General features: G+C 52.8%; 1 protein-coding gene across 2 annotated transcripts in view; it reads left to right on the top strand.

The window, feature by feature from the left end:
• LOC120615992 (transmembrane protein 132B) overlaps positions 1-23,409 on the top strand; it is a 245,614-nt gene that overhangs the window by 102,731 nt on the left and 119,474 nt on the right. Inside the window, exon 2 of one of the 2 annotated variants that reach the window (XM_039879241.1) lies at positions 10,343-11,219. In XM_039879241.1, coding sequence (XP_039735175.1) covers positions 10,343-11,219 — 877 coding nt within the window. Of the gene's footprint in view, positions 1-10,342; positions 11,220-23,409 lie in introns of those variants that run through there. The other variant, XM_039879242.1, reaches the window with a different exon arrangement.

The raw sequence follows: 23,409 nt of genomic DNA, 5'->3' as shown, positions 1-23,409 counted from the left end.
ACGCATGTGCACAGGCATACAGCCACCCACAGAAAGCCAGGCGAACACGTAGGTGAGTGTGTGTCTGATCTCGGGAGGTTGGGGAGGACTTTCTCGGCCTTGGCCTTTGTCTGTGTAGAATCTTCTTGCCAGAGAACATAACTCTCTGCCGCTCACTTCTTTCTCAGACCTTGGCTGCTTCAGTGAGAAAGCACATTCGCCGAGGGTGGTCCTCTAGGGTCGTGGAATCGAGTGTCGTTTTTCTACCGACCAGACCTTCTAAGAGCTGCCAGCTGTCCTTTGTCCTTGGCAGGATCACTCTTGCTTGCTTGTCCTTGAGCGCTATGTCCGTCCTTGCACAGGGGAGGGCCATAGGGAGCACACTGATGAAGTCACAGTGTCTGGTCGGGATGCTGCCGTGTCCCTCAGACCACCCACCAGGGGGATTCCTCTCCGAGGCGGGAGAAGTTTTGCTTCCTGCTTTGATCTCACGGACGGTGTCCCACCGGTGACCTCACCCGGAGCTTCGAGGGCTGGGCGGCTTGGGCACAGCCGCAGCTCCCGTTGGCCGTCGCTTACGTGCTTACCGTGTGGATTTGCTGGCGGAGCTTTCCCCGGCAGCAGGTCCCGGGGCTGCGGCTGGACTGCTGGGCGCGAACCCCACCCCCGCCACCTACTAGGTGTGGGAACTTACGCCATCACTGAGCCTTGCCGTGCCTCAGTTTCCTTTTCTGTGTGTGGGAATAGTAATTGCATCATCATCATCAAGAAGACCGTGAAGACGAAGAGAGTTCACATCCCTCTGTAAAATGCTTCAGCTAGAGCTTGGTGCGTCATCGGGGTTGACGGATGATGATGGCGACGCTGTTCTTGTTTTCCTATTTGATCTTTTTTTACCACTGCGATTTATAGCCATGTTTAAGCCTTCCTGCGCCTGCTGGCCTGTGACCCAACGCTTGCCCCCAGGGCAATGAACGACTTAATTTTTGAGTGCACGTGAAGCTCCTACTGTGTGCTCCGTAGAGTGCTGGAAGGTTTACAGAGCTGGTTCTCCTCTCCGCCTTTCAGCTGAGTCATCTTGGAAACATTGACAAATTGGGGTCACCGGAGACCGTTTCGATCCTTTCTGGGGGGAGGGCCATAGGTTCTCTGCCATGTGCATTTACTCTGCCGCCGGGGCTGGGGGGCCCTGTCTGAGAGGGTGCGGAAGTGGTTTTTGATGTGGCTCCGTGTCTCAGAGGAGCTTACCATTGTGGGGAGATGAAGTAGGGGTCCCCCTCCCCCTGAACCCCACAGGCATATTTTCAGCCGTCTCCCTACCTTCTCCCCTTCGCCTCAGCTCAGATGTGTCTGATCCGGATTCCTTTCCTTTTTGCTTCGGACCGGACGGCCTTGCCGTGTTGTCTCTTTCATCGGTAGCTCTGCAAACCACCGCACGTGGGGCTGTCCAGCCTTCCCGCCGCCATGCTGCGGCCTCTGGCGGAGACTCACGACTCCGACTCCCGGCTTCTTCTCCAAGAATGCTCGCCTTCCGGGTTTAATCTTATGCGTGTCTCTGGGATACCCGTGCCTCCCGCTGGACCGAGTAGGAACTATGGGCCAGCTGGGAGCTCAAGGAGTAAGAACGCCACCTTCCCCCGCTTCGACGTGAAGCCACACAGGGAGCAGTTTGCTGGGATCCTGGCCTGGCACCCACGTTTGCTAGATGTGTGACCTCTGTGCCTCGGCGTTCTCCTCCAACGAACGGGGTCTGTCAGTTACCACGCTATTGTCTCTTAGTACCGACTCGCCCTTCTGTTCTACGCTCTGTGGTGCTGGTCCCGGCAAACCACGTTTTCCTTGGCCAGTCATTCCCTGATGGTCTCTCCTAACGGGGTGAGGTGGGTCGCGGAGGAGGCTGCAGCCTGGGACAGGGAGAGGGACCTGCTTCTCCTCGTCCACCCCCCACCCGCCCCGTCCTGCTGTTCTCTCCCTGCCTGCTGCCTGCTTCTCATCTGCCTCCTGTTCCTGTAAACATCCCGTGTCGGCCCCACAAGGCTGCCCGCTGGAGATTTTAGAAGAATCTGGGGGCAAAGGCAAGTGCCTGATGACCAGGGGTCACGGGCGGCCTCGTACCCCCCTGTCTGCATGGGCTCCCTTCCCACTCAGCCCACGGGGTATTTCATCCGGTCGAGAAAGAAACAATCTTATCCGACTTGGTCCATCTTGCTTTAGCAATGGTGGTTTTAGATTCAGCAGTCAAGTGTTGGTACCTTTTTTGGTTCCATGGTCAGTGGCTCGTGTTTCAGATGCTGACGTGTGGAGGGGTCTGGTCCCCAGGGCACACTCCAGGGTCGTGGTTGGGGTGTCGTGGTACCACAGTTGGTCGTCCATGAGCAAACGGCCACACATGATGGACGTCTTTGCTCCCGGAGTGTCTGGTCCAGCTTGCTGGCTGTTTTGCCAGGAGCTGGGTTGAGATGCCCTGGGCCGGCTGTACCTATTTTCCTGGTCTACCTGGGAATCCAGGCTGTACCTGGGATGGGAGACATACTCACCTGTGACCGTAGAGCCATGAAAACCTCACAGGTGTGTGGGGATTGCGTCCATGACCCTGGCCTCGGGCACTGAGCCCTGGCTCCTTCAGCTGACCTCTGTGTGCCTAACTCCTTGGCCTCCTCGTTGGACCACGAGGCAGGTGGCCTGCAGGGAGCACAGAGAAGTGGAAAGGCCTTGGAACCGGACAGAGCTCGTTTGAATCCCAACTTCGACCAGATTTGTATCGTTTAATTTCTCTGTGGATCGGTTTCCCCATTTTCCAAAAGGGACTAAAACTAACGCATCTCACGACCGCTGCGGCAGGTGAACCAACTGATATAGCACGTACATGTAGGCCCAGGTGTGCCGCCACCCGCAGGTGCTCTGGTAGGTGACGCGTTTCTCCTTTAAGTGATAATTTCTCCTCCCACGTGGCAAACCTAGCAACCAGCCAGTGGCCACGCTGATGTGACATTTGGGAAGGAAAGGAACAGAGCGAGAACGTGATGGACAAATACTTCGTTAGTATTAATGGTTTCTACTGGCAACCCTGGGAAGGCGCCAAAGAGGTACCGGAACGGAAGGCAGAGAGACTCCCTCTCTCGGGCATGGAACCAAGGCCGTCTTAGCTGACGGACGTTCATTCAGCAGATTTCTATTCAGTTTCTTCTGCTAGGTTCTGGAGAGTCAGCAGTGAACGGGACCTCAAGATCTCTGCCCTCGTGGAGTTTGAAAGCAGAGGGAATGGATGGGAAATACGTGAACAAGGAAAAGGACGAGGGCCAAGTTCAGGTGATGGCAGTGGCTTTCGAGAAATGACCGGATGCAGCGGTTAGTGACTGGACCCAGAAAACAGAAGCCACTCTAGTTATTTCAACAGAAGGAACTTAATAAAGAGAACTAGTTACTCAGGGAATGGGAGATGTGGGAAGCCAAACTGGGCATGTGCCATCTGGGCGTGGCCAAGTGAGCCGGACATTAGGAGCAGCAGGAAGTGGGACTGGCATCGTTAGAACCCAGCGGTGGAACCAGCCGGCAAGGACGAGAGTGGCCGCCCGCAGTGAGCTGGGGCCTTGGTGGGAACCGTGTAGGTGGCTGGAACCATGGCCGAGACACAGTCTCGGCCAGTGAAGACTGCAAGGAGACACCGGAGAAATCCCCTGCTCTCTCCCCTCTGCCGCCTGCTGACGACCCCGGAAGCCAGGGAGCCTGGAAACTGTCCCCTGTAACACAGAGGACGAGGCAGGGCTGGCGCTGCCGGCCACGGAGCCCTCCCTGCGCCGAGAGGTCCTGACCGGAGGCGTCCTCCCTGCTCACGCGTGGGCGGCGAGCTCCCGCAGCAGGCGCGGAGTGCGAGGGGACAGGAAGACGCCGCCGAGTGAGGTCGTGGGGACAGACGGGGAAGCACTCGGTGGCAGAGAGCGTGAAAGGTCTTCCGGTCCCTTCCTCTGCCCCAGAGCCGATGTCACTGCAGCGTCCCGAGCAGGTATGAAAGCTTACCATGGCCTCCTAGCCCCTGGCCAGCACGACTGTGACATCAGTGGCGGATACCCAGGTGGCAGTACACTATTTGTCAGGGCCACACTTTGACAGATCGGTGAGGAATTTCTCTCGCGGGTGATTTTCAAAGACCTGGCCAACCTGGTCCCCTGCAAAGGGCGCCTTCTATGCCTGGCTGTCATTGGCTGCGTCGTCTTGTGTGACTTAGGAAAGCAGACTCAGCTGCAGAAATGTCACGGTGCTTAACCCTCAGGTGGGTGACCAGGAGCCGTGAGACCGGTAAATATTTTCCAGGCGGGGCTGGCAAAGTTAGAGGAAAGGGTCGTGAGTCTGCGGGTCGCATCGGGTCCACGCCCCACCGTCCTGGGGCTCGGGGCTGCACGTCACGCTTGTCTCGACCCAGGCGTGTGCCCAGGAATCTCTGCTGGTGCCAGCACAGCAGCGAAGTCCATCGTGCACTCCTGGTCACCAGGGCCCCGCCAGGACGCCCAGCGCCCTATGAGCGGCTGCATTCTGGGAGGTCGTCAGGTCTCCCTGAAGCTCTCGTTGGGGGCTTCCTCGGAGCCACCTGCTGTTGGCCTTGTGAGTCGAGAGAGCCCTTTAGTCACAGAGCACGTCTGGCGCACCTCATGCTCTCGGTGAACTTGGACTTGATTCTCCTCCTGGCGCATAAGGAGGGCGGTGAGGAGAAGCCCTGTTCAGCTGGGCCTCAGTCGGCCTCCTCACTGCCTGCCCTCAGGACCCGCCTCCTTCAGTAGGGGTGGGGGCGAAGGCCCCAGAGATAATCCCCGGACAGCATAGCGCCCCATTCCGCATTCAGAACCCCAGCCACCTGGTCTACCTGCCAGGGGGCAGAAATGGTGCTACCGTATGAGATTTGCGGATTAAAGGGAGGGTGTTAGCTTTCAGCTGTGGATGTATTTCCCAGGACACAGTCTCATGGCTTCATAAAATGCTCCTAGAGTCGGATATCATATTTTGTTGCAATCTGGTTCAAAGACAAAATGAGGGCCTGGCAGCTGATATTTATGGCTTCCCGTATAAGCTTTCAGATAAAATTTATATTGCGTTTTGCTTGAGTTATGGTGGGTTGGGTTTGTACACCTGTTATTTCAGATAAAAGGGAGGCTTCGGCCACCGTAAAGAGAAGAGAAGGCACAGTTTTAAATTTCTTGTACATCAATTTTTGAGAGGTAGAAAATATCAACACAAATGATAAAGAAATGAACCAACCCAAAGTGAAAACAGAGCACATTAAAGTTTGCATGTATTTTAATTTTCTTTTCCGCATCTGCAAATAAGTCAGAATTTAAACTTTGCCTTGGGCTTCCCCCAAATGTGAAGAGAAGGTAAAATCTGAACCTCTCACTTCTGGCCGTGTGCCCACTTGGCTCGGCTGCAGGGAATTGTCACCTTGCACAAGGCAGATGTTCCCTCGTCGCCAATTAACTCCTGGGCAGACTCACCTGGAATTTAAGTTTCTGAATTGGAGAGGGGAAATAAACCAACCAAAAACTAATTTAAATTTCATCAGGAATGGTGCTTCTGCATTGCTTGAGGTCGTCAAGATACAAAGTGCCCCTCGGTGGTGGCAGCAGCTAGGACTTTTCTGTAGACGAGGCTGATTCCTCAAAGCCATTTCTCCCTCCTCTGTCTTTGATGCAAACCCTGCCCAAACTGTGGGGTCCATTATCTATATTATGAAAGTAAACAGATCTGTGCTTATCTAGATCTATTATATATATTATGTGCGTGTTTTAAACGGATTTGGGATCATTTAAAGTTTCGATGTCTGCTTTTACGTAAGCATTTTCTCAGGCTTCTATGATCCTGCCTGTTTGTCGAAATCGTAGTTTTGATGACCGTTTACTATCTCACACTGTATAGCTTTAATCATTTATGTAATCGTTTCCATAACTAGGGGTTTTTGGTTGCTTCTCGTGTGTTGCTGTAATAAATCGTGCTTGCTGCGAGCAGCATACTTGTGCATTTATCTCCTCCCCGGTCTCCTGATTGTTTGTTTCCTTACCACGAACTCCGGGGTGGAGAATTCTCGGGTGGGCATCATAAAGCATCTTACGGCTCAGTTTTGTGGTTGCTTTGCGTGTCCCCGGCCGGCTCATCCTCCAGTGGTTGCCGTGGGGCAGAAACCACAGTGTCTTGTTCTCATGATACTCCCGCATGCCACAGGGCTGGAAGTGAGTAGTAGAAACTCCCAAATAGTCAGAGGAATAAATAAGTAATTAATCCACCATGAGACTGGCCGCATTGATGACACTTGAGGGGGACTCGCGATATTATTTTTGCAGCTTTGAGATGTCCTTGGCCTATAAGAAATGTGCGTATGTAAAGTGTACCGTTTGATGTTTTCATATGTACATATCATGAAATGATCGCCACGGTTAAGGTCATTCACATGTGCATCGCCTCCACATAGTCGCCACCGTGTGTGTATGTGCCGACATTTAATTTAACATCTATCTCCTTGGCAAGTTACAGTACTCAGCACAGGCTCCTTAACTACCTCCCACTGCTGTGCTGTAGGTCTCCCGGGTAACCAGAACCTCACACTCTTTGACCAGCATCACCCACTCCCCACCGCCCAGCCCCCGGCGGCCGCCGCCCTCTGTGAGCTGGACCGTTTGCGATTCTGCTTATAAGCGGGATCCTGCAGTGTTTTGAGGAGTATCTGCCTCCTTGGAGAAAGGATACGTCTGCCGCTCCGTGGTTGTCCCTTCCTCACAATCTCCTGATTACAATTCCGTCATTCTCTGGGGAAGAAAAGTTTGCTGAGGACAGCCCTGAAAAGGCCCCCAAATATTCAAGTCCTCAGAAACTGTATTCTGTAGAATTCGTAACTGCTGCAGAAAACATGTTCCCAGGAGTGGAGTCAGTGGACTGGCATCTGTTTACCTTTTATCCTCTGGTGATGCGACATTTTAAACGCCGCTTCCAGGTTCCATTTGTTCTCGCCCTGGTCAGGTTCGGGCTCCAGCGGTGGAGGTTTCGTTCAGAGCAGAACAGACCTCTGTCTGTCCTTGGCCTGACTTGCTGCCCGTGGCTGCTGGGGGCTGTCTTCAATTTGAAAAAGCTTGTTGGCTCTTTCCTATTCGAACGAAACATATACTAAGAAACACATACGTGCGTTCATATATGCATCCATTCACACATATACGTGTTTACGTGTGTATATTTAATTTAATTTTTAAAAATCAAAAACATTTTTCAGTTACAGCTGACAGCCCATACTATGTTAGTTCCAGGTGTACAGCGCAGTGGTTAGATATTTATGTAATTTCCGACGCGACCATCGCAGTGAGTCTGGTACCCACCTGGCACCATACGTGGTTTTTACGGCATCACTGACTGTACTCCCTACGCTGTCCTTTGCGTCCCCGTGACTGTTCTGTAAGGGCCAGTTTGTACTTCTTAATCCCCTCCCCCCTTTTTTCACCCGCCCCCCACCCTCCCATCTGGACGTTCCATCAGTTCGTTCTCTGTATCTGTGAGTTTGCTTCTGTTCTGTTTATTGCGTTCCTTAGACTCCACTTATAAGTGAGATCATATGGTGTTTGTCTTTCTGTCTGGCTTATTCCGCTCAGCACCGTTCCCTTGGGGGCCACCGCGTTGCTGCAGATGGTACGATTTCGTTCCTGTCTGTGGCCGAGCCACACACTCCAGCGTATGTATGTACGCACCACGTCTCCCTCCAACCGTCCACCGAAGGACACCTGGGCTGCCCCCATGTCCTCCTGGCCACTGCCAATAATGCTGCCTGCAGCGAACACGGGGACGCATATATCTTTTCGAATTAGTGTCTTGAATTTCATCAGCTCAATACCCAGAAGTGCGACTGCTGGGCCACATGGCGGCTCCGTTTTTAATTTTCCGAGGAGCCTCCAAACTGTTCGCCACAGTGGCTGCCCCGATCTGCCACCCCAGCGCCACGTCCTCGCCGGCACCCATTGCTCGCGGGTGTTTTGACGATAGCCGTTCTGACAGGCGCGAGGTGACACCCCACCGTGGCCTCAATCTGCCAACGCTGAGCACCCCTCTCGCCACCCATTGGCCACCGGCCATCTGTACGCCCTCCTCGGAGCAACGCCCACCCAGGGCCCCTGCTCGTTCTTTAACTGGGTCATTTGTCCCTGGTGTTAAGTCTGCGAATGCCCCGCGCACTCCGATGCCGACCCCGCATCAGGTAGACCGTGCCCGGACATGCCTTCTCCCTCCCGCAGGTCGACCTCCGTTCTGCTGATGGCTTCCTCTGCTGTGCGAAAACTTTCCAGTTGATACAGTCCCATTTGTTTATTTTTCCTTTTGTTTCCCCCACCCCAGGAGGCGTCTCCCCCAAAGATATTACTGAGAGTGATGTCAGAGACTTTACTGCCCATGTTTTCTTCTAGGGGTTTTGTGGCTCGGGTCTTACGTTTAAGTCTTTAATCCATTTTGAGTTGATTCTTAAGAGTGGTGTAAGAAAGTGGTCTACTTTTACTCTTTTGCACGTGTCTGTCCAGTTTCCCCAGCACCCTTTGTCGAAGAGACTGTCTTTGCCCCATCGAATGTTCTTGCCTCCTTTGTCATAGATTGAATGACCATGTAGGCGTGGTTTATTTCTGGGCTCTCTGTTCTGTTCCATTGATCCACGTGTCTGTTTTTATGCCAGTACCGTGCTGTTCGGATCACTGTGGCCTTGTAAAATAGTTTGATATTAGGTAGTGTGATACCGTCAACATTTTTCTTCTTTCTCAAGGTTGCTTTTTGGGGTCTCTGTGGTTATATATAAATTTTAGGATTGTTTATTCTAGTTCTGGGAAAAACGCCATTGGTATTTTGATAGAGATTACATTGAATCTGTAAATTGTTTTGGGACATTTTAAAAATGTTAATTCTTCCTATCCATGAGCGCAGTATCTGTTTCCATCTATTTATTATATCTCCTTCAATTTCTTTCTTCAGTGACTTAATTTTTTGAGTACAGGTCTTCTTCCCCCTTGGTTAAATTTATTCCTAGGTTTTTATTTTATTTTATTTTATTTTATTTTATTTTATTTTATTTTAATACAATTGTAAATAGGATTGTTTTATTAATTCCTCTTTCCGACAGTTTATTATTGGTGTATAAAAATGCAACCAATTTCTGAATATAAATTTTGTATCTTGCTACTTTATTTAATTCATTTGTAGTTCTGGTAGGTTTTTGGAGGACTCTTCAGGGTTCTCTATAAATAATATCATATCATCTGCAAATAATGACAGTTTTATTTCTTTCTTACCAATTTGTTCTTTTCTGTCTGACTTATTTCACTTAGCGTAATACCCTCTAGGTCCATCCATGTTGTCGCGAGTGGTAAGAATCATTCCTTTTTATGGCCGAGTAATGCTCCATTGTATAGATGTTCTTTACCCATTCGTCTTTTGATTGGAACATTTAATCCATTTACATTTAAAGTAATGATTGACAGGTACGTAGAGATCGCGGTTTTTTTAACTGTTTTCTGGTTGTTTTTGTAGTTCTTATCTGTTCGTTTGTATTTCTCTCTTCTCTTTGTACGTCATGTTTGCCACGTGCTTCACGTATACCACGCTGCGTTTATAGCCGCCTGTTTTAAGTCGATGATCACTTAAGTTCGAACACATTCTAAAATCACTACCGTTTTTACTCGCCCTTCCGCGCTGATATTTTGTCATTATCTTTTACTTTTGCGTGGAGCACATCTGCTTTTAAGGTTGTTTGCAATTCGAACTTGCCGCAGCGAACGTTCTCGTAGGTAAATCCTCATGCGTTCTCGCTAGCGTTTTGGAAGGAGAGAGTTCCAGAGTCGGGACTGCTGTGCCATAGCGTCCCTCTCATTTTAGTAAGAATTACGGAGATATCCAAATGTCCATGTAGACATGACATACAGGAGCGATGGAAAGAAGCACAAAGGCCAAAGCCATGAAGTGCGAGTGTGCCGCATAGCACGGCAGGATGCTGGTGGTGCGCTGGGCTTCGTGGGTGTGCCGGCCGCTGTCCGTGGACTGGTCACAGCAGGGGTGACGGGACCCTCTGAGTCTGGGGCTTTGCAAGAACAAAAGGAGGTGACATTTTCCCTCCGGGGTGTAACTCCGGCCACAGCACTAGGGGGTCAGTGGTCAGTGGGGCACCGTCCCGGCTGCCCCCGTTATTTTGGAAGATCCCAGAGAACCCGCTCGAGGTCATTATGGGCTTTCGCTGTGCAGAGACCAGGGAGGAACGCGAGGCCAGCGGGCGGGCGGCGGGGCGCGTGGCGGGTGGAGGTGGCGGTGCGTTCACGCCGTTACAGACGGGACGCGCCTCTGACCCTTCGCTGTCCCCTCTCCGCAGTGACGGACGGTCGCGGGATCGCGGACAGCCTGCAGCGCTTCTCGGCGCTGCCAGCGTACCTCCCCGCCAGCTTCCACGTGGCCGACGCGGACGAGTTCTTCTTCCTCAAGGAGGCCGACCAGGACGTCACGAGGAACGGCAGCCTGCAGGCCCGCGCCGAGCCGCTGTTCGTGTACCGGGCCGCGGCCCCGCCCAGCGTCAACGCCAGCTACGGCCCGTTCTGGGCGGCGGGGACAGTGCCGCGCGAGCTCCTGCCCACGGCCGCGGCCTTCGCGGGCCCCGAGGCCTTTCCCTACAGCTGGAAGCTGAAGGCGCACATCCTGGACAGCGCCGTCTACTCCAACAGGCCCAAGGTGCAGACGCTGTTCTACGTCGCGGGCATGGCCTGGGGCGCCGAGGGGCCCCCCGCGGACCTGCCCTGCGTGAGGATGTCCGCCTTCCCCGAGGCCCGGGAGGTGGCGGCCAGCTGCCGGCTGCGCGGCGCGCCCGCGCTGTGCGTGGCCGAGCTGGAGCTGCTGCCCGAGTGGTTCAGCTCGGGGCTGGACCTGGAGCCCGCGGACGAGGTGCCGGGGCTGCGCGGGGGCACGGCCATGGAGCTGTTCTCCTCGCTGCACGCGCCCGACGCGGCCGGCCGCTGCCCGCCCGAGGAGAACCACCTGCACGCGGGCCCGGGCGCGCCCCCGCCGGCCGCGCCGCCGCGCCAGCGCATCGGCAGCGTGGTGGTCTACCCCACCCAGGACGACCTGCGCTGGGCGCCGCTGGGCCTGGACCGCGACGTGGTGCTCTCCGTGCCGCTGAACCTCGTCCGCGAGGGCGCCGCCGCCACCTTCCTGGTGTCGCTGGCCAGCGGCGCCGTGGCAGACCACTTCGTCCTCAGGTAAGGGGCTCCCGCGGCGGGCGGCGTGGCAAGCAGCCGCTGACACGGATGGCGAGGACACTCAGGGACGCGGGCTGCAGGCGCGCGCGCGAGGCCTGGCGCAGACGCGCTGGGCTCCACGGGGGTGGCCCCGGGCGCGGGGTTTCTGCCAGCTCCCCGTGCAGGCCCGTGCCAGGCCGGGATGGGAAACTCCGAGAGGGCAGCCTCCTGGCCGTGAGGTCCCGGGCCCCCCTCAGGAAGGCCTCGCTGAGTCTCCCGTGACAATCCGAACCCGTCACTGCCCCCGACGTGACGTTCGGGGACAGAACCCTGTGGCGCTGCGATGTGGCAACTTTGTAAAGACACGAAAGAACTTTCTGATACAATGTCGCAGACCTCTTAGGTCGGCGGCATCTTTGTATCAGTTCACACATGATAGTACCAATAAGAGCATCGATTATAGTAAATAATAGTATCGATTAGCACTTAGAACATCCGCGGTATGCCGGGCACTCTCCTATGTGCTACGTGAAGTAACTAATCCACTAATAGCAATGAAAACAGATAACACAAGGTATCTGAGCGAGAACATTAGCAAATCTAATTCAGCAATACATTAACAAGGTCGTACGCTTTGGCAAAGTCAACCGGCCTCTGGTGGCATAACAAAGACTCGGTTTCCGGTCGCAAAAATGGGGCGCTCATCCCGAGCCAGAGGCACAAACCTGTCTTTAGCTTGTTCCACTCAGAGGTCCCTCCCTGGGTGTAGCAGTGGCTCTGCCACATTCCAGCTGCGTGCTCAGACACAAGTCACCGGACCTCTCCGGGCCTCAGTTTCGTCATTGGTGAGATGGGGACGATGATGGCCTCTGTCCTCAGGGTCACCGTGAGGATTAAACAAGCCGACAGAGTTTGTGGAGCAGCGCCTGGTGCCCAGGAGTCCTCACCGATGTTGGCCTCTGGTGGTCCCCCTGTGCTCAGGTGCCAGGGTTTGGGGATGTGGTGGGCCTGGTTTAACTGGGTGCAGGTGAATTGGTCGTGAGCCCAGCGTGGCCCTTTCGATTGTGACGAGGCTGATGTGCCAGATCGCACCCGTCTGGAGGTGTGCTCATTCAGAGCCTGCCAGCGGCATCCCGTGGCTCTGGCAGACCCCGTGTGGGCTCGGGAGGCTGTGTGAAGCAGGTTCCTACTTGGAACCCTTGAGTGAGTCTTGGTGGTGACTGAGTCACAGCTAGGTGTGGACTCAGCCCTGTGCAGCCATTGCAGTGGGTGGATGGGGGACCAGAGTGGCCAAAAACTCAGTCCTCGCTCTACAGAGGTCATTTCAACACAAGGCAGTGCCAGATGCTTGCTGTATACCACACTTCTGCCACTGGGTGCTCCCTGTGTCGGGGCAGGTGTCCAGATGCTTGCTGTATACCACGCTTCTGCCACTGGGTGCTCCCTGTGCCAGGGCAGGCGTGACAGGTCACCTGCAGCATTGAGCCCATGACCCCTGGCGGCCCCTACCAACCCATGTGAGGGGGAAGGGTTGACACTAAGACTAAACTTATTTGCTATCTGTGGTATAGAGATAACATCGTTGGGTGACAAGTTTGAGGAAAGGCAGGGCAGAGATAGCCTGGTGCTCAGGGAAGCCTTGGAGCCTGGTTGGGAAAGGCATCACAGGCTGGGGCGTGGCGTGAAAGGCACTGGCTAACTTCCACAGGGGACTTAGAATCACCCTCGTCATGTGTGTTAGCTCACTGAATTCTGACAATTAACAGCTCAGGGAGGCCCGTGCTGCTGTCACCCCATCCTCTGAGGGGCCGTCTCCCGTCTGGCCCGCTCGCTGTGTCATTAGTTTTCATATGGCCTCTGCGATGTTGAGGTGCGTTCCCTTTATTCCCACTGGGCTGAAACCTTTTATTACAAATGAATGCCCGGTTTTGTCGAATGCTTTTTTTGCACCTGTTGATCTGATCATGAGGACAAACACAGGCTAGTTATTCAGAGCTGGCTGTGGCAAGGGGGTCAGCCGCCACCATCATCTGTGTTTGGCGGAGATGCAGAGTCAGGCTGAGGAGTGGCAAAGCTTACAGAGGAGAACAGAGGTCCGGGTCTGCCGGGGTCGGAGGTCGTAGACTTGTGGAGGCGGGAGGCTGGAGGCCGGTTAACGAGAAACAGGCACCTCATGTGCCTGGCTTTGGGTGCGTATCTGGCTTTGGGTGCGTATCTGGCGTTGTCTGGTCGGCTCCGAGTTGGGAGCAGAGGCAATAGGAAGAGAAGCAGGTGGTCATGGACCAAGTTCAGACCCTCTGGGCCGGTGGCTGCGGAGGTCGCGGTTTGGCTTTTGTCCTGGTGGCTGCGAGGTCAGAGTTCTCTTGTGGTCTGGCTGTTGCCGGTTTGTATATTCAATCCCTCAAAATAAAATACCGTTTTAGGCTTCGGGAAATATGTTATTTCCCAATATAACGGATTGTCTGTTTTAATCATGTCTTTTATGAATGAAATATGACATATTTCATTCTGGCTCAGATGTGGCCCCAGACCCACGTGTGAATGTGTACAAGATGGGTCGAGATCTAATTCCAGAGTCGAAGGCAGATGGAAAGGGGACAGATGTGTGTGATCTTCCTGTGTCACGTTGCTGTTTCAGACTGCGCGTTGTGGCGGCTCCAATTTGAACAAAAGTTAATTGATTACTCTCTGATATCAAAATAGAGTCTGTTTTGACACCAGTCTCTGAGTCTGACTGTACATCGCAAAGCCTTCCAGCAAAGGGCCGTGAAGGGTGGTTTGGGGTCGGAGGCTGCAGGCAGGGCGGTGCTAGGCTGGATTGGGGCGGGTCTTTGTCATATTTCCAAGAAAGTCGGAACTAGGGAATTTTTCTCACTCTGAGTACAGTGTCTCTGAGGCAGAGAGAACCCTGGGGGGCCTTACCCCCGGTTTATGAAAGTGGCCCTTTGTCAGCTCACGTAGAGGACCGCCCGGGCTGACCTCCCGCCCCGCTGGGCACTGGAGTCCGGCGGTGGAGGCTGTGGACTCTGGAGCTGGACCGCCTGGGTTCGCATCCCGGCCCTGCCACGCGCCAGCTGTGTGACCTTGGGCAAGCTACTTAACCTCTCTGTGCCAGAATGTCCTCATCTATAAGTGGGGACGGCTTATGCTCTAAGTGACTACGAGCTATCAGGCAGGTTCGCTCAGCTGAATTCCCCATTTCATCTGGTAGCCACCCCGTGCTTTTTGGTCGCTCAGGCCAAACACAGATAATCGTGATCAACTCCCGCCATCCTCTGATACCCCACATTGCGCTGACAGCAAACGCCAGGGCCCCTCCTTTCAAATACCCAGATGGAACTCCTCCATTGCGGTGACTTCGGTCCACGCTGCGCCAGGGTCCCCTCCCGGCTGGACACCTGCAGAAACCTCCCGATCGGCCTCTCTGCCTCCACCTTGGCCGCTGCCCTGTGTGACTGAGCAAAAGCTGAACCCTTGGGCCTCCATGTCCTGCACGGCCTGGCCCGTCACCTCCTCGAGCTCGTCTCCTGTGACTCTCCCTGTCGCTCCTTCCGCAGCCGGCCCCACTGTGTTAAAGGACCCTCCCGGTTACCATCAACTTCACCCTCCGCCCCTGGCTTTCCAGTTCTCATTTCTCTGACCCACCTCATCGTTTATGCCGATGACATAACGCGTCATCGTTCGTGGCCCACCTCTTCCTGGTGGGACGTGGGGTCTGAAAGGGCGGGGACTCATGCCTCTTTTGTTCCCTAATGTGTCCTGAGGGTCTAGAACGGCATCTGGCACCCAAGAAGGTGCCCGATAAATAGTCGTTGGATGAATGAATGAGTTCGGAAGTATTGCAAGGTGTTGTTACTGGACTAAGTGAATGAATTGTCAAGAGTGTATGAATTCATGATGCCAATAAATCGGAGTTTCAGAAATAGGGACGGTTAGGATGCTTAGGGGATCCAGTTCTGCCTGTAACGGGAAAACCGATCCATCATTTCTAATCAAACTCTGGGCTGTCGGGGAAGCCTGAACCTCAGCCTGGTTATTTGTTCTGTGTCATAAGGTTAAGTCAGACCCACGTGCAGAAAGGACAGAGCCTGGACCCCAGCCAGGTTCTCCTGCTTCAGAGCCTCGCCCATCTCACTGTCCCCCATTTCGAATACTAATGATCTCGATGCTTCCTCTCACACTTAGAAAATATAGCAACCTGTTTGATGAATGTTCCTTGGGTGGCGCCAAAAATCCAGGCTTTATTATTTTTTTTTCCTTCAAATAAAACTCAGATTTCCCTCGAGGAAGTCTGAGTGTAGACACAGATGCTCTGAAATCTGCAGTCTTGGAGCCCAGATCAAGTGTACAGCTCAGAGCTAAGATTTCAGCAGAGCCCAGAAAGGGAAGTGGGTGATTATTTCCTGAGCAGACTGCAACCTGCACAGCACGTGTAGCTGGTTCCAGATGTTATCTGCTGTGTTTAGCGAGCGTATTTCCATTAATTAGTACATGGCACGGAGCCCTGGCTCTGCCTTGTCTTGTCTTTGCTCCCAAGTGCACTGGAATCTGAGAGCTCGGACAGAGGCTGGCAGGGGACGAGGGTCAGTTTCAGAGACTCGAGGATTCTAGCTAAGGAAGGGGATTTTGATCTGCGTGGAAACCTTTATCTCAGGCCACAGTTTTGGAAAATTGGAACATATCTAGATTATGGCGGTAGCTGGAAATTTAGCGAACGATTAGTCTACTTAGATGTGTTATCGCTCTAACCCCGGAAGTCATGCTAGCAGGTTGGAACAGCTGACTGTCGTCACTGCCGTCTTCAAGGCTCACTCCCACATGAGCGGCCCAGCCATGCCTGCCAGCCTCCGTTCTCCAGAACATTCTCCTGCCCCTGGTCATAGTGCAGAGGGCGGTGTGTACCAGCAGTAACAGTGGCCACTCCCACGTGCCAGGTGTTTGCAGTAGGGCCGCTTGTCTGCAGGTGTCTGGTGCATGACCTTGGCTGACCTTGGCCGACCTTGGGATCCAGCCTCGACATCCTTCTGTCTTCTCCCTGAGCACCATCACCCTGCTGGACATTGTCACAGGGTGTGGCTCCATCACATCCGGTGATGTGTCAGCCAGCGTTACCAGTCTGGCAGCTAAGACATTGTATAGTTGTTTTTGTGTATGTGTGCGTGCGTGTGTGTGCACGTGTGTGTGTGTGCACACGCACGTCTGTTTTCTGGTTTGGTCTGGCCGATGGCAGGCCTTGGCCAGAGACCAGACAGTGAGAGAGAGGGCCCAGGGTAGTTGGCATCCCTTGTGCCCTCCTGCTGGGCTGTGGTTGTGGTTTATCTGTGCCTGTGACACCTGTTGGTGGCTCCTGTCCTGTAGTTCCAGGTGCGGCTTGTGCCGGTTTTAATAATCACCCCCTCTTTTTGTCCCTTTAGACAGACTTTAACTTTTTAAGTTTAACTTCGTAACACTAGCTTTTTAGCTACACTTTCTTGCGTATGTTTTTAGTGGATGCTTCAAAGGTAACAATATACTCACACACTTAACTTTTCCTAGTTGACTTTGAGTTATTATATCATGTCCCACAAAATGTAGATGGTGGATCTAGTTAACCACCCCATGTCACTTATGATAAACTTACTTATGTAATGATACAGACATATATTAAAACCCCAGAAGACAACATTATTAAGTTTTGCTTTAAACAGTTTTATGTATTATAAAGAAATTACGAGGCAAAAGCAAAATAAAAAACCCACGACAAAGTAGCTTTTTGCGTTTATCCAGACTTTTGCCATTTCTGATGCTTTCCTTCTTTTCTGCGGATCTAAATCTTCATTTAGTGCCATTTTCCTTCATCACGCGCGACTTCTCGTGGCAGGTTTTTCGTTTCGTTTTGTTCGTTTTTTTGTAGTGCAAATCTGCTGACAATTAATTCCCTTAGTTTTGTATTATCTGCCCATGTCTTTATTTCATCCTCGTTCTCAAAGAGTATTTTTGCTGTTTATAGAATTCTGGGGTGGCAGTTTTTCAGCATTGTAAAGGTGTCTCCCATTCTCTCTGGGTCTCGGCAGGTGCTCGTGAGAAGACAGCCTTTAACGGAGATGCTCGCTTGTAGGTAACGTGTTGTTTTCCTTTTGGGGCTATGCTTGTTGTCTTTGACCATCAGGAACTCGGCCTTTTCAAGTTTATCTTGCCTTGGGTTGTTGTGAACTTGAATTTGTACATTTATGTTTTTCATCCGCTTTGGGAATGTTTCAGCTGTTATTCATTCAAATAATTTTCTGTTTCATCTTCTCGCTGCTCTGCATGTCAGTCATAAGATATCACTTAAACCGTTTCCTATAATATAACGGTTCTCTGAGCCTCTGCTCATTTATTTTTTTTGTCTTCATTCTTGCTCTTACACATCCGATGACTTCTGTTGACCTGTCTTCAAGTTCACCGCATCTTTCTCCTTTGTCATCTCTATTTGGCTGCTAAGTTTAGCCAGTGAAAACTTATTTTCAGATATCGTAGTTTTCAGTTCTAGATTTTCCATTTTTTCTTTCGCGATAACTTTTAGTTCCCCGCTGTGATTTCCTGCTTTTTTCATTCATTGAGCACGTATTTTTACATCATCAGAGAGAGTTATAAAAGCAGCTTTAAATTCTTTTTTTCTGGTATTTCTAAATCTAGGTCCTCCCAAGGTCGATCTCGGTTTTTTCACTCTTGGATGGATCTTCTTGCTTAAAATCCTTGCATTTTGAGCAATTTTGGGTGGCATCTTGGACATTATGCACGTTGAGTCGTGGAGACTCTGGATTCCGTTTTTGCTCTCCAGTGAGTGTTACTTCTTTTCGCTCTGGCCCACGACGAACGTGGCTGGACTCGAACTGCGACCTCTCAGGTCTCGCCTTGGTCTCAGTGCAGGTCTTTTGTTTTCAGCCGACATATTTTAAGGCTGATCTGCATATATGTGGTTCAGGGTCAGGTTAAATTCAGCTGACATGGGCCAGTCCTTCCTTCGAGCTGTCCTCTGAGTGTGCACATCCCCCTGTGATTTGCTCATTTCCGTTCGCTCCCTAGTGCCTCCAGATGGCTGCGTTTTAACGTTATATCTCGAGTTTGCAGTTGTTATCTGCAAGCGAGTTGGTCCAGGAGAATCTCACTCAGGCAATGCCAGAAATAGATGAGGCCTATTTACATTTAACGTAATTACTGATATGATTGGATTTAGGTCTGCTGTTTTGCTACTTGTTTTTTATTGGTCTCCTTTTATTTTTATCCCTCTATTCCTTCTTTCTTGAATTCCCTTGTATTAATCAAATACGTTTTAGTATTCTATGTTAATTAATCTGTCGAATTTTTAGCTATATCTCTTTGCATTTTTGAGTGGTTGCTATAGGGATTATCATATGCATCTTTAACCTTATCAGAATCTAATTGGAGTTGACATTTTATTACTCCGGGCGAAATCAGTGGCCCTGCAGCGGTGTGGTGTCGTGCCCCCCATCCTCCCTGCTGTCGCCCTATAGTATGTTCATATATGTTACGTTTTGACACTTTTGAGATTCCAGTTATTTCGTGGAATGTCTCTCGGTTTGGATCTGTCTCCTGTGTCCTCACGAACAGGTTCAGGTTATGCACGTTGGCGGGAGTCACACAGACACGGTGCCCGTCCTCACTGCATTGTATTAGGTGGTACGTGATTTTCCTTTGTCTCGTTACTGGTGATGTTCACTTGGATCACATAATTAAGGTTGTGTCTGCCAGTGTTTCCCACTGTGATTTACTGTTTTTCTGTTTGTAATTAATAAGTACTTTGTGGGGAGTTCCCGTGGTTACTCATCAGACTTGCAGCTTATTCACTTGTTCATTTACACGTATAGACACGGAGGTACGATTTGCCTCCCGGGGGCAGCTGCCCAGTGGGACGCAGCAGGGAAAGGCCGGAAGTGGGGAAGAAGAGGAACTGGGGTCACGATTTTCTTCTTGTCCTGCTTCCCGACCCGTCTCCTCTGTGGATTCCCCTCCTGTAGGACACACACCCCCTCGAGTACACCCTGCCAGGATCTTTTGGCTCCTGCTGATGGCACCGCCCCGGGGTCTTGGGTGCCACCTCCCCTCCTGGGTCTTCCGGGACTTGGGCGTGGAGTTGCCGTTTGCCGTGTTCCGGAGTCTGGGCCACTTCTCTTCCCCCCGTTTGGGTCCTCACGTTTCCAGGCCGTAGAACCGGTTCTCTGAGGAGTTGCTTGTGTTTTCCCGCAGCTGCACCTCGCTGGGGCAGGGCAGGGCAGTCATTTCCGTTTCGGACGCGTCGAGTCTGAGGTGCCTCTGGGACATGCAGATGGAGAGGTAGAAATGTCAGTTAGATGCGTGGGTCTGAAGCTCAAAATCGATGTCTTTCCTGGAGGTACAAGTTTCAGTGTCTTTGGCAGTTCGATCTTAATAAGTGAAGCCCTGGGAGGGATGATATTTTTTTTTTCAGTAAAGATCACGAGAAGAAAAGAGGGCTCGCGCCTGAGTCCCGAAGGACCGAGACGTTTAACAGCTGATAAACGACAAGGGTGAGCCCTCGGAAGAGCAGCCCGGGAAGGAGCAGAGAAGCAGTAGAATGTGGGAGCTCGCAAGCCCAGGGCGGAGGCCGAGCACCGGGAGGGGCCGACGGACTCGAATTCTGCGGAGGAGTCAGACGCCGAGAGGAAAATTAGGCTCCGCATTTTCCGTGCGGAGGCCACTGGGACTTTGATAATGAATTTAACGGATTTTGGGGCACAAAAGCCAGATTGAAGGGGAGTGATCTGCGAGGTGTATTCCTCAGGGACTAAGGTCAACCGCATGTAGTACAAACCCCGAAGGACGCTGACCTCACCTGGGTAGATTTAGGGAAAGGCCAGAATGTCCGCAGGTGGGAAAGTGTCCGGTGGGTCGAGGATGTCAGGGCATCAGGGACTGTAGGGCCCCCTTGTCCTTTCCCTCATTGTCACGAGATGGCTGCTGCAGTGGTGGTCGTCACGTCTGTGTTTCATGCAGAAGGAAGGCAGGAGGGAGGGGCAAAACGTCCTGTGCCCCTGAGCCTGCCCTTCCTTAAGGAGCCTTCCCAGAACATCTTCTGACTGATATCCAGTGGTTGGGACAATTCTCATGACCAAGTTCACCTGCAGTGAGAAAGGAATTGTAGGTGTTTAACTGGGTATCGGGTGAGCGGTTAGCAGTGTCCGCCACCCACGGAGTGGTGGACGCAGAGAGGGCAATTTCTTTAACCATCATTCTCAATGTTGGGCTGGGAAGAAGGGTGGGTCGAGAGTAAACGGGGGACCTGTGGTGTCAGGAGGATCCTCTCCCCGAAGGCCGAGGGGAGCCTGTCCACGTTTAAACGCCGAAGCGACGCTCAGAATCCTGGTGGCCGTGTGGCACCGGTCTCTGGGGCCTGACAGCCGTGCTCCGTGCGCCATGGAGATTTCCAAGCCTGAGCTGGGCAGCTGTCTGAGTTTCACCGCTCACTTTAGGGCGGTAGCGAATTTTCTTGAGAAGCAATTGCGGGCACGGTAGGTCCGCTCCGTGGACTTAACGTGGAACAAGTTCAGTTTGCACTTTGAACCTTCGTAGTTGTCCGCCAGCGCCCTGGGCAGCGAGTGGTTCTAGGGAAGTCCAAAGGCTCGGCGCTAGTCAGAGATGCGGGCTGCTCTCTGTGACCTTGTCATCCTGAGGGGTGGCGTGTCGCTCGGTGCCGGTTTCATCAGACTTCCAGTAAAGGCATAGCGTCTTATTCATCTCTCTGTCGGTTCCGTCAGAAATAAGAATACAGTCTCCGCCTCCATTGCGTGGAGATCGACTCGCTGTCACTCACCACTCACTGTCACTTAGACAGATACATTTCCAGGAGGGAAGAAGATAATGAGTTGGGTAATAGTGTGACCTATAATCCGTAATTTTAAGGTCAGATGGACTGTTTAATGGCACGTCTTTCTCTCCGGGTGGTCTCAGAGAGACCAGTTGGGGCTCATGAGGCGTCCCTTCAGTGCAATTAGAGTTGAAGGCCAGAATAAGACAACTTGCCACTTATCTCCCGGTCCCGAGTAATGGTTTTTCTTCAGTGATGGCAACAGTTACACTCGCTACTTAGTGACTCTTCTGGCTGCTTCCCTCTCAATGGGGAGCAAAGTCTTTTCCAGGAGTGGCGTCCTGTTGGGTGGAGCCGGAGACGCTTCCTGCCTGTCCCGGAGTGGGGGGGACGCCGGATGGGCTCTCGGAGACGTGTTTCCAGAGGCGAGGAGCCGAACTAAAGAGGCCCGTTTTGCACAAGTTAGGATTGCAGTTGGGGACGATGGATACTTTACACACGGCGTTTGAAATTCTGGTTGGGTTACAGGTCGGAAGGGGGCTGGAAAGTGAAGGGCGCCTTTGCGTGGCACATTCGCAGAGGTCTTGATTGTGACCTGAGGGAGTGGGGCGTGGCCTGAGGGGGACACCGCGCCTGGCGTTCATGGAGTGCCCCCTGTGCCACCCTCCGCTCGCCGGGTCCCCACCACACACGCCTTCTCTCAGGCCCTAGGAATCACCCCGTTTACTCCCTTCTCGGGCATTTTTTTTTTTTTGGTTCTCTCTGCCTGGAATGCTCCCCCGTGGTGACAGGGCGGGCCCCTCCTCACCTTTCATTTTATACCTCAAATATCCCCTTTCGGAGAGGCCTCTGCAGCGTCCCTAAGTGACGCCGCTTCAGCCGTCCAGCCTGTGTTCTTCCCGGCACTCACCGCGACCTGAGATAAACCAAGCTACTGATTTGTCCACTTGTTTTGTGTCTGTTTCTCCAACACGAGAATGTCGGCTCCGTGCAGGCAGGGACATGTGTTCTCAAGTCAAAAGTTGTCTGGCTCGTAGTTGGAACTCAGTAAAGGGGGAACAAACACACCTCCACACCCTGGGCACAGCAGCTGACTTGTGTGGGTTGGTGCCTGTTATGGGCTGAATTGCGAGCGGCCTCTGAATCGTATGTCGAAGTCTTAAACGCCCCCGATGACGTCAGAATGTGACGGTATGTGGATGTAGGGTCTTTAAAGAGCTGGCACTGGCGTGGACCCTAATCCAGGGTGACTGCTGCCTTTACAAGAGGAGCTGACACACAGACACACGTGCGAGGACACGGCGGCCTTGACAAGCTGAGATCTCGGACTCCCCGCCTCCAGACTGTGAGGAAGTAGATTTCTGCTGTAAGCCCCCCGGTCTGGGGTACCCCTTACAGCAGCGCTAGAAATCAGTGCCCCGCAGCGGAAAGAGATAAATCGCCTTTTGTGCACTTCAGCTGACCACTCAGATGCTTCTCGTCGTCCCCAACCCTTGTCCTCTCCCTCACGACTCCTGTGCTTCTCATTCTGTTCCGTCTGCCGTTTGAGACTTCCCAGGGCACAGATTTGTTCTTGGAGTGTGTTGATTTCGGGGGGCACTGCCTGGCGCATGTGTGGTCCAGCAGGCGTCCGCCCTGGGCCTCGGGTGCGGGGAACGGGGTCGCCTCGCCGAAGCCTTCGGACTCCCTGCCACCCTTTCCCCGGACGCCCCTCCGTCTTGGACCCGAGGCGCCTTTTCCACTTACGTTCTCCTGGGACCCAGGAAACTCTGCAGAGAGGCGCGGACCTCACCCGGCTCTTCACAAACACGTTTCCTTCCTGTTCAGACTCAGAAGGTGGCCGGTTTCAACCTGTCATCAGCCAACCTTTGGAGTCTTAGGTGTTTCTTGCCAGGGTTCAGTGAGCTAGGGGGATGCGGGAGGGCGAACTTCAGCCCTCGATGCGTCTTCCTTTGCAGGGGCCCCTCCCACTCCCCGCCATGCTTACCCCTCTTTCCCACGTGTCTTAGAGCCTTTGCTCCTGCCAGCCATCTTCCGGGCCGGTCGGCGTGTGCTCCTTGGTGTTTGCTCGCTCATTGCAGTCACGTGCCGTTAGAGACCATGGAGAGGAAAAAAAGAGACCGTAGTGGCTCAAACGAGATACGGGAAGGAGCGGGTATTTCCGGTGCTGTATATGGAAGGAAACTCGATTTTGGTAGCGCCACGTTGCAGGAGATTCGATTTGGGGCGGGGCTGGACCACACAGCCGAGAGCCGCGAGGTCAGTTCTAATGGGTCCATCAGTCAGCAGGTGCGTGAAGCCCCTCACGAGATCTGCGGGCCGTCAGAACCGCAGACCATGCCGCAGAAAGGTTTCATTTATTTGCCATCTGTGTGTAAATTTTGCTATTAGGAAAACCGTGTCAGA

Source organism: Pteropus medius, unplaced genomic scaffold (assembly GCF_902729225.1).
Source record: "Pteropus medius unplaced genomic scaffold, Ma_sr-lr_union100, whole genome shotgun sequence".
NCBI lineage: Eukaryota > Metazoa > Chordata > Mammalia > Chiroptera > Pteropodidae > Pteropus > Pteropus medius.
This window is presented reverse-complemented; position numbering and strand designations above follow the sequence as displayed.